Source organism: Hyla sarda, chromosome 9 (genome assembly GCF_029499605.1).
Source record: "Hyla sarda isolate aHylSar1 chromosome 9, aHylSar1.hap1, whole genome shotgun sequence".
NCBI lineage: Eukaryota > Metazoa > Chordata > Amphibia > Anura > Hylidae > Hyla > Hyla sarda.
The window spans coordinates 23,468,893-23,479,275 of record NC_079197.1 but is presented as its reverse complement, the minus strand read 5'-3'; the positions used below and the strand labels follow the sequence as shown (position 1 = coordinate 23,479,275).

Here is a 10,383-nt window from a genome sequence, read left to right as displayed (position 1 = left end):
CCTTCACACTATTCTCTGTATCCTGCTGTGTGACTAAACCCCAAGTAGGCCGGGACATCTTGGCCTAGTCTAGTGCCCATGGCCATGCCTCACACCAAGTCTCACTCAGTTTTCCTATTCTAGGACATGTTCACATGTAGCTAGAGATCATTGTACTATGGGATTGTTTCGATGCAATGCTAAAAGTAGCAAGCCTGGGGTAAAAAAGTAGCAAAACTCAGAAAAATAAAATAAAATCACAGTTTTTGTAAAAAAAAACAAAACGCATTTGTCACCTCACATGCTGGAAGAAAAGGCGTTTTTCTCCTCTTCTAATTAACCGGTAGCTCTGCACTGACCCCTGCAGGAGTACCTGGTGTATAACACCTCTCATCTCGGATCTCGTCACTGACATCTGGTGGTCACGTTTGGTTATTGCAGCAGCCCGCCCCGCTGCGATGATTCGGTGTATAATACCTCTAATCTCTGATCTCGCCACTGACATCTGCTGGTCACAGTAAATTATTGCAACTACCCGCTTTAATACGAGGATCCTTTGCATTATATCTCTGCTCTCTGATCTCACCACTGACATCTGGTGGTTACAGTTGATTATTGCAGCTGCCCGTCCTGTAACGAGGATTCGGTGTATTACGCCTTTCCTCTCTGATCTCGCCACTGACATCTGGTGGTCACAGTTTATTATTGCAGCTGCCCGTCCTTTAACGAGGATCCAGTGTATTCCGCCTTTTCCTCTCTAATCTCGCCACTGACATCTGGTGGTCACAGTTTATTATTGCAGCTGCCCGCCCCGTAAACGAGGATCCATTGTATTACGTCTTTCCTCTCTGATCTCGCCACTGACATCTGGTGGCCACTGTTGGTTATTGCAGCTGTCCTCCCCGCTACGCCTCCATTCCCGGGACATGTTTTTTTGTCGCAATATCCGCTTCCGCTTTACATTCTAGGCGCAGAGGGCTGCAGGTGAGAGTTGTAGTCTTATCTGTATGATGGCTGTAAAACAAAGGATTTTTTTTAAATTGATATTTAAAAAAAAAAATTCCATAATAGTTCGGGCTCTAAGGGGTTAATAAGCAAAACGGCACAAAAATGCTCCGGCTTTATGCAGGGGGGGGGGGGTTGTTTTTTTTAGGGTTTGATGTCATGCAATGACGTCATCACCACAGCTGGTTAGTTTGTATCTGTATTTTATACAAGTTGCATGTGGATATTGCGCAAATTCCAGCATTGTATGTCTTCTGTGTGAACAGGGATCTATACCTGCTGCTGTTGCAAAACTACATCTCCCAGCATGCCCTGGTGTCGCCATGTTCCCCACCTCTTCCCCTCTAGTTGCGGAGCGCTGTGTTGTGGTCGCCATATGGTATTTGCCACATTTCCTCCACTTCAGTCTTCATTTGTTGTTGTTTTGATTCTTCCCATCAGGTTGCGGCCATTTTTTTCCCAGCATGCCTTTCCTCCACGGCTTTCGGAGGATAATATTTGAATACCAACCTCTGGTAGATGAGATCCTGGGAGCGGTGGGCATCCATGACCCGGAGCAGACGGAGGTGCCGCAGACCGATGGAAGGTAAGAAGTAACCACTGCGCAAATATGACAAGGCCTCTGCTTGCTGTCAGTGAATAGGGGCATTCAGCAGACGCTGACAGGAAACTTGTACAGAAAATGCTGGCCCCCAAAGCAGCGTTTCTAAACCAAGGTGCCTTCAGCTGTTGCAAAACTACAACTCCCAGCATGCCCAGACAGCCAACGGCTGTCCGGGCATGCTGGGAGTTGTAGTTTTGCAACAGCTGGAGGCACTCTGGTTGGGAAATGCTGCAGTAGATGTTGATAGTTATTCGGTCCAAATGCGTTGAGATCCAGTGAATAGAATGCATGGAATCCACGTGAAAAACCATTCTATGGGAACATGGCTTTTTTTTTTTACTACTCACAGCTGGGGGTTTGTCACAGTAGTATCCAGTCTCGTCAATCCTCTGTGAGTTAAAGGGGTATTCCAGGAAAAACCTTTTTTTTTTATTTATTTATTTATTATTTTTTTTTATATATATCAACTGGCTCCATAAAGTCAAACAGATTTGTAAATTACTTCTATTAAAAAAATCTTAATCCTTTCAATAATTATCAGCTGCTGAAGTTGAGTTGTTGTTTTCTGTCTGGCAACAGTGCTCTCTGCTGACATCTCTGACACCTCTCGGGAACTGCACGGAGTAGAAGAGGTTTGCTATGGGGATTTGCTTCTAAACTGGGCGGTTCCCGAGACAGGTGTCATCAGAGAGCACTTAGACAGAAAAGAACAACTCAACTTCAGCAGCTCATAAGTACTGAAAAAAAGATTTTTTTTAATAGAAGTAATTTACAAATCTGTTTAACTTTCTGGAGCCAGTCGATATATATAAACATTATTTTCCTGGAATACCCCTTTAATGTTGCAATAGTAAGTACTAGGAGAAGCCTTAAAATCTGTATGACAAGGAGCTTTTCAATGATTAGATGTTGTTCAGGATACATGGGGGGGGGGGGGACACATATTTCCGGCGCACCTCACACTTCCTGTCCTGCTTTTTCGCAGCTTCCTGGCCGCCGACAAGTTCCTCGCTTTAAATGAACTGCTGGAGAGACATTCCCAGTCTGCGTTTTACCGGGAGGGAATAAGTTACTCACTTCTAAAGGTGGCGGAGCTGGGGCTGGTCCCTGCCGCTGAAATCCTCCTCCAGTACGGGGCCGACCTCAGCTTTGAGGGTAAATATATTTGTATACTTCCTTTTATATTAGGATTTTATTTTTATTATTCCAATTATTTCCTATATCTGTATAGGAAAGCTTGGCAGAATCTGACCTATAAGGGATGCCACCCAGCTTTCTCAGACATCTGAGTGGTAAATGCTGACTATGCAGCCCCTTATAGGGGTATTTCTGTTTTATGAAGTTACCAGGATAGGGGATAAGAATATGATTGGTGGGGGTCCTACTGTCGCAACCCCCCCCCCCCCCCACCCACCCCCCCCATGATCACGAGAACAAAACTGTCCCCAGAATGACTGGTGTGTGGGCAGTGTTCCCATTATTCTCTGAGGGGGCGCCATTTTGGGGGGCAATTTAGTTCCAGTTCTCGTTATCGGTGGGGATCTCAGCAGTCGGACCCCCACCCATCAGCTTATCCCATAACCAGGTGTTTCCCAATCAGTATGCCTCCAGCTGTTGCAAAACTACAACACCCAGCATGCCCAGACAGCCTTCGGCTGTCTGGGCATGCTGGGAGTTGTAGTTTCACAACAGCTGGAGGCACACTGGTTGGGAAACACTGCTCTAGCCTGTGGATAGGGGGCAACTTCATGAGATGGGGATACCACTATAACTTAAAGGGGTATTCCAGGAAAAAACTTTTTTCTTTAAATCAACCCGCTCCAGAAAGTTAAACAAATTTGTAAAATTACTTCTATTAAAAAATCTTAATCCTTTCAGTACTTATCAGCTGCTGAAGTTGAGTTGTTGTTTTCTGTCTGGCAACAGTGCTCTCTGCTGACATCTCTGCTTGTCTCGGGAACTGCACAGAGTAGAAGAGGTTTGCTATGGGGATTTGCTTCTAAACTGGGCGGTTCCCGAGAAAGGTGTCAGCAGAGAGCACTTAGACAGAAAAGAACAACTCAACTTCAGAAGCTCATAAGTACTGAAAGGATGAAGATTTTTTAATAGAAGTAATTTACAAATCTGTTTAACTTTCCGGAGCCAGTTGATATATGTAAAAAGTTTTTTCCTGGATAACCCCTTTAAATACCGTTTTCCTGATGGTAATGTCTTCCCAGATCCTGTGACATACTACACACCTCTCCATATCGCAGTCCTCCGGAACCAGCCCGACATGGTGGAGCTGCTGGTGCAGAGTGGAGCGGATATTAACAAGAGGGACCGGGTGAGACCCACACCCTACTATTAACCCATTGGTTATACGTGTCTGATGTGTAAAGATGCCCATACACCTTTAATAGCTGACAGCTGTCTCCCCTGTTCATCCCATACACATGGACATTCAGCTCAGCTAAGCATGCATGTGTTCCAAATGGGGAAAGGGGGCTAAGCCACTTTTCAATTGTGTTAAGGGGGACCTTAAAGGGGGTACTCCGGTGGAAAACTATTTTATTTTTTATTATTTAAATCAACTGGTGCCAGAAAGTTAAACAGATTTGTAAATTACTTCTATTTATAAATCTTAAAGGGGTATTCCAGGAAAAAAAAAATTCTTTCTATCAACTGGCTCCAGGAAGTTAAACAAATTTGTAAATTATGAATTTGGTTAGAAGAAAAACAGACATGGTCGCACATCTACAATCTTGTATAATGATCTAATTGCTTCTCAGCACAATATCAAAAACTAACAGGTTGTTATTATACATTTTTGATCAAAAAGTACAAGCCCACTCGCCACGTCAAGGCCACCTATGTAGAGTGGGTCCCTAACGTCCCTAGCATAAAATGGCGCAGCATCGAGCGGCTACCACCACCGCCGCGACACCAGTGCTCATGGGGGGGGGGGGGGGGGAAACGACCCACTGGCAGAGCGGCCCCAATGCCACTCAAACCCGTCTATGGGTCGCACCTCCCCACAGACAGTGCACCATGTCTGTTTTCTACTTGAGTACACAAATTTGTAAATTACTTATATTAAAAATCTTAATCCGTTCAATAATTATCAGCTGCTGAAGTTGAGTTGTTGTTTTCAGTCTGGCAACCGTGCTCTCTGCTGACATCTCTGCTTGTCTCGGGAACTGCACAGAGTAGAAGAGGTTTGCTATGGGGATTTGCTTCTAAACTGGGCAGTTCCCGAGACACGTGTCATCAGAGAGCACTTAGACAGAAAAGAACAACTCAACTTCAGAAGCTCATAAGTACTGAAAGGATGAAGATTTTTTTAATAGCAGTAATTTATAAATCTGTTTAACTTTCCGGAGCCAGTTGATATATATAAAAAAAAAAAAAAAAAAAAAAGATTTTTTCCTTGATAACCCCTTTAATCCTTCCAGTACTTAACAGCTGCTGTATACTACAGAGGAAGTTCTTTTCATTTTGAATTTCTTTGCTGTCTGACCACAGTGCTCTCTGCTGACACCTCTGTCCATGTCAGGAACTGTCCAGAGTAGGAGCAAATCCCCATAGCAAACCTCTCCTGCTCTGGACAGTTCCTGACATGGACAGAGGTGTCAGCAGAGAGCACTGTGGTCAGACAGAAAAGAAATTCAAGAAGAAAAGAACTTCCTCTGTAGTATACAGCAGCTGATAAGTACTGGAAGGATTAAGATTTTTAAATAGAAGTAATTTACAAATCTGTTTAACTTTCTGTCACCAGGTGATTTAAAATAAATTGTTTTCCACCAGAGTACCCCTTTAACACTGACCTGTCAGCAAGAAAGCATGGCTGTAAATAAGCCCGTGGCTAAGTAGAGTTAGTCATCAGGATTCTGTGCATAACTTTTTTTTCTTTTTCTTCTATCTCCATAGCCTTTTTGTTAATATGAGACTCAACTTTTTGCAAATGAGACTCAAGTGCCCAGGGGGTGTTTCCCAGCATGGCAAGAGCCAAAGGTAGCACAAATAGCGTAAGTGGATGCAAGTGGGCCAGTGATAAAGAGGGCATGGGCTGGACTTATCTGGGCTCCTGCTGTGCTGGGGGAACACCCTCTAGGCACTTGAGCCTAATTTGCATAATAAGGCTTTTATAGGAGCCTAAAAAAAATTCTGATCTCAGAGCTTTCGACTGGTTAACCCCCCCCACACACACCATTTGCGTAATGGGGCCCTGGATCTCCCCTGCATGGAGCGGTGGGGTCGGTACGCCCTTCATGCAATGTTTATGGGAGCGCCGAAGTACAAGGCTCCAACTGACGATGCATGGAGCGCGTGCCGACCCCACCGCTCAAAGCAGGGGAGAGCCAGGACCCTGTTCTAGAGATCTCAGGGCGGTCGGATCCCCCGCGATCAGACACCTATCCCTTCCTGTGGATACGTTTTTTTTTTTTGTTTGTTTTTTTAAAGTAACGGAGTACCCCTTTAATAACCAAATGTAGGTCTTATTCTTTCTGCTCGCTCTTTGTTCCTCGTACTCACGTTTATTATTTTGTACGGCCCAGATTCATGAAAGTAGTCCTCTGGACCTGGCATGTGAGGAGCTGGAGCGGCTGCCATGTTTGCAGCGACTTCTTGAACTCGGAGCGGATGTGAATGCAGCCGACAAAAATGGTCAGTGACCGGCGCAGGTAGAGTAGAGGCGACGTGGTGGGGACCTACTCAGGATGCCTCACTATTTAGTGTCTCCGTTTCCAAAAAGTGACGATTCCTTTAAAAGTGGCCTAATACTAATGCCTTGATCTTGGCAGGTAAGACGGCGCTGCTACATGCGCTGGCCAGTAGTGATGGCGTCCAGATTCACAACACTGAAAACATCCGCTTGTTGTTAGAAGGAGGTAAGTGACTCTCAAAATCTGCAAAGGGTCAAGAGATGACATTGGAGGGAGCCTTTAAAGGGGTACTCCGGTGAAAAACAAATTTTTTTTCCATATCAACTGGCTCTAGAAAGTTAAACAGTTTGACCACAGTGCTCCCTGGTCCAAGAAACCCAAATCTGTGCTTATCTGTGAACCCCAGTTTAAAGGGGTACTCCGGTGAAAAACTATTTTTTTTTTTTTTTTTTTTTTAAATCAACTGGTGCCCAGACATTAAACAGATTTATAAATTACTTCTTCTATTTAAAAATCTTAATCCTTCCAGTACTTATCAGCTGCTGAATGCTCCACAGGAATTTCTTTTCTGTCTGACCACAGTGCTCTATGCTGACACCTCTTGTCCATTTTAGGAACTTTCCAGAGTAGAAGCAAACCCCCATAGCAAATGTCTCCTGTTCTGGACAGTTCCTGAGACACAGAGGTGTCAGCAAAGAGCACTGTGGTCAGACTGGAAAGAACAACTCAACTTCAGCAGCTGAGAAATACTGGTAAGATTAAGATTTTTTTTTAAATAGAAGTCATTTACAAATCTGTTTAACTTTCTGGAGCCAGTTGATATGAAAAAAAATATATATTTTTTTTTCATGGAATACCCCTTTAAGCTAGGACACCTATTAAGTCCCAGAATTAAGAAGGTGGTATCCCTAACCTGGTGTTTCCCAAACAGTGTGTCTCCAGCTGTTGCAAAACTACAACTCTCAGCATGCCCAGACAGCCGAAGGCTGTCTGGGCATGCTGGGAGTTGTAGTTCTGCAACAGCTGGAGAAACACTGTTTTGGAAACTCTACCCCAACCCCTGTTTTAGGTGGTTTTTGTGTAAAACCTGGTTCCATTTATGGAAATTAAAGGTATCATGAAAAATTATGCTTGCTGTCTGTGAATGGAAATAATACTGATTTATATCCAGAGGCTATAACCCCTGTCCTGTCCTGATCATGTGCAGCACCTGTGAGAAAGCGTTAATGCACGAGCCATGCACCTGCTAATAAGGACAGGTCTGGATGCAAGCAAGTGTGTTTTTATTCACTGACAGCTGTCTGAAAATCTAGAAAACTGTAATGAGTTGATTCGCAACCTATATTTGAAAGTTACGGGAATCGGCACTTGTGTAAGCGGCATATAATCAGCACAGGGGGCTTTAGCCTCTGGATATAATTAATATAATTTCCATTCACTGACAGCAAGCATGATTTTAATGATTCAAGGAATACCTTTTTAACTTCCATAAATGTATGGGCAGTTTTTACACAGGAACTGACGCTTATCGACTAAATATATTAAAAAGTTACGGAATTGGCATGCGCAGTTGCCTGCTCAGCTAAAATTTGTCTTGCCTTAGCCACAGATTGGCTGAGTGGTCAACTGCGCATGCCGATCCTGGAATACTCTGTGTCAACACCAACATAAGGAAGTGCTGTGCAGGGCTGAACTCCGTGACGGCGGCGGTGGGGAAGCACAGTTGGATAGAAAAAAGTCGGAACACCACTTTAAGGGTAAGGTCACACGTAGCGCTACTGATCACCCCTAGAGTCAGCCTCTTACTTTGTCCATGTGTCCTGGTTTGTCTGCTCGTAGCAGCAACACGCCACTAAGAGCAGACAGACTGAGCTGTGAGTCGCATGGCGCGCGCGATTTGCAGCTCAGTCTGTCTGCTTGTAGTGGCGTGTTGCTCCTACGAGCAGACAAATCAGGTACACATGGGCAAAGAAGTAGTCTGACTCCAAAGAATGTCAGTAGTGCTACGTGTGACCTTACCCTTAAAGTGGTCCGATTTTTTGTTATCCTACTGAGCTCCCCCACCACCGCCGTCATGGAGTCCAGTCCTGCACTTCCTTATGTTGGTGTTGACACAGAGTATTCCAGGATCGGCATGCGCAGTTTCCCGCTCAGCCAATCTGTGGCTAAGGCAAGACAAATACACTGCGGATGCACTATGTGTGACTTTACCCTAAAGGAGTACTGTGGTGTAGGACAATTTATCCCCCCCCCCCCCGGCAATCTCCTGCTCGGCGATCCGGCTCTCTCACCATGAAAGAAGCTGTTTTTACCACAGCACGAAACAGAGGCCAACACGCCCCCTCCATGCATCTCTATGGGAGAGCCAAAGATAAAGCGTTCGTGTATCTCTGTCTCTCCCATAGAGATTCATGAAGGGGGCGTGTCAGCCACAGCTTTGTGTGGGGGCCGACAGTCTCCTTCCACAGACCGTAGTCCACTCCGTGCTCAAGGGGAGCTGGATTCCAGACCAGAGATCGCGAGGGTCTTACTACTGGGATAGGGGATAATTTGTCCCATGCCACAGCACTCTTTTAAAGAGTATCTATCATGATCTAAACTCTTCTTATACCCCCCATCTGTTCCTGACTCTCATTGATGCTATCCCTGTGTTTCTTTTCATTCAAAACCCTCTCTTTCTACCTGATCTATTGTCTTCTTGGCTGCTCATTCAGCTGTCCTAGTGTGAGGGAGGAAGGGGGTGTGGCCCAGCATAGAGGCTATGGGGGAGATTTATCAAAACCTGTGCAAAGGAAAAGTTGCCAATAGCAACCAATCAGATCGCTTCTTTCATTTTGCAGAGGCCTTGTTAAAAATGAAAGAAGCGATCTGATTGCTATGGGCAACTTTTCCTCTGGACAGGTTTTGATAAATCCCCCCCCCCCATATGAACACAGCAGCCAGCATCTCTGAATCTTCTCTGTTTACAACTGCATGCAGGGAGCAGTGCTGAGCTTGTCTGTGTCCTGGCTGCAGTCTGAGATTTAAGACTCCAGAATGAGTCTGAAATCTATAAAAAGGGCTTGCATCCAGGACTGGTAGGGAGACCCCTAGTGGTCATTTTTTTAAAGTGGAAAATTAAATAGAAAGAAGCATATTTTTGAATAACATGCAATTGGAAACTTATTCTGCATACATTAATCTATAATATATCAAAAGATTTTTTTTGATGAAAGGTACCCCTAAAGTTATGTGAAATGACAAAATGTGGACGGGAGTCTTCTTACAGGGAGTGATTGTGATAATTGAAGCATATGTACGGTATTGTGTTGGCCACCACTTACCTCCACTTGTGTCATGTAGGTGCGGACGTAAAGGCCACGACCAAGGACTGCGACACCGTATTTTCCAGCATTATCTTCCTATTGGGAGAGACGGTTGGATCTGATAAAGAGGAGGCGAGGCTGATCAACCGCTTCTGCTTCCGGGTCAGTCAGCTATTGATGGCCCACGGTGCCGACCCCAGCGAGTGCCCGTCCCACGAGTCCCTCACCCACACGTGCCTCAAGAGCTTCAAGCTCCACTTTCCGCTCCTGCGTTTCCTCCTGGAATCCGGCGCCTCGTACAATTGTTCCCAGCACGGCGCCTCCTGCTGGTCCGGCTTCCACATAGTCTTTGACAGGCTATGCACTTACCTGGGCAGCTGCGAGGACTGCGATTCTGTGGACCTGCTGAACAAAGCCGAGAGCGTCCTGGAACTGATGGTTGCCCAGTCTCAGAGGATTTCCCTGCCCAGGAACTTTGACCTAAACACCTCGAGCTGTAGCGTCCATGCAGACAAAGTGCAAGCCCTACACCAGTCCCTGAAACAGCTGGAGCAGGCGGCCCCCACCCTAAAGCATTTGTGCAGGGTCTTCATCCGCCAGAGGCTTAGGCCTTGGCCTGTGGATGTCAAAGTGAAATCGTTGCCCCTTCCAGACCGGCTGAAACTGTACCTTCTTATCCACCCCGCCGCCGCCTCCTGCGAGGACGATCTATAACGGAGGAGACTTTGTCCGGCGTCTTTGAATTCTGCAGCGCAGAGGTTCTCACCCCCTCCCATGGATGTTTCTCATGCATTCATGATCTTATAGGGCAGTGTTTCCCAACCAGGGTGCCTCCAGATGTTGC

At 45.5% G+C, this 10,383-nt stretch overlaps 1 protein-coding gene across 1 annotated transcript; it reads left to right on the top strand.

The window, feature by feature from the left end:
• The first annotated feature begins 639 nt into the window (after positions 1 to 639).
• Positions 640 to 10,383, top strand: ASB6 (ankyrin repeat and SOCS box containing 6). The gene is made up of 7 exons (XM_056540985.1): positions 640 to 963; positions 1,426 to 1,570; positions 2,574 to 2,743; positions 3,808 to 3,914; positions 6,127 to 6,235; positions 6,373 to 6,459; positions 9,577 to 10,383. The coding sequence occupies exons 2-7, from the start codon at positions 1,449 to 1,451 to the stop codon at positions 10,251 to 10,253; spliced, it is 1,272 nt and encodes a 423-aa protein (XP_056396960.1). The 5' UTR covers positions 640 to 963; positions 1,426 to 1,448; the 3' UTR covers positions 10,254 to 10,383.

Excerpts from the sequence above, each read along its gene's own strand:
- ASB6 (XM_056540985.1), top strand. The coding sequence starts at position 1,449 with ATGCCTTTCCTCCACGGCTTTCGGAGGATAATATTTGAATACCAACCT. Across the intron at positions 1,571-2,573 it reads GTGCCGCAGACCGATGGAAG|CTTCCTGGCCGCCGACAAGT; the intron begins GTAAGAAGTAAC and ends GCTTTTTCGCAG. Across the intron at positions 6,236-6,372 it reads GAATGCAGCCGACAAAAATG|GTAAGACGGCGCTGCTACAT; the intron begins GTCAGTGACCGG and ends TGATCTTGGCAG.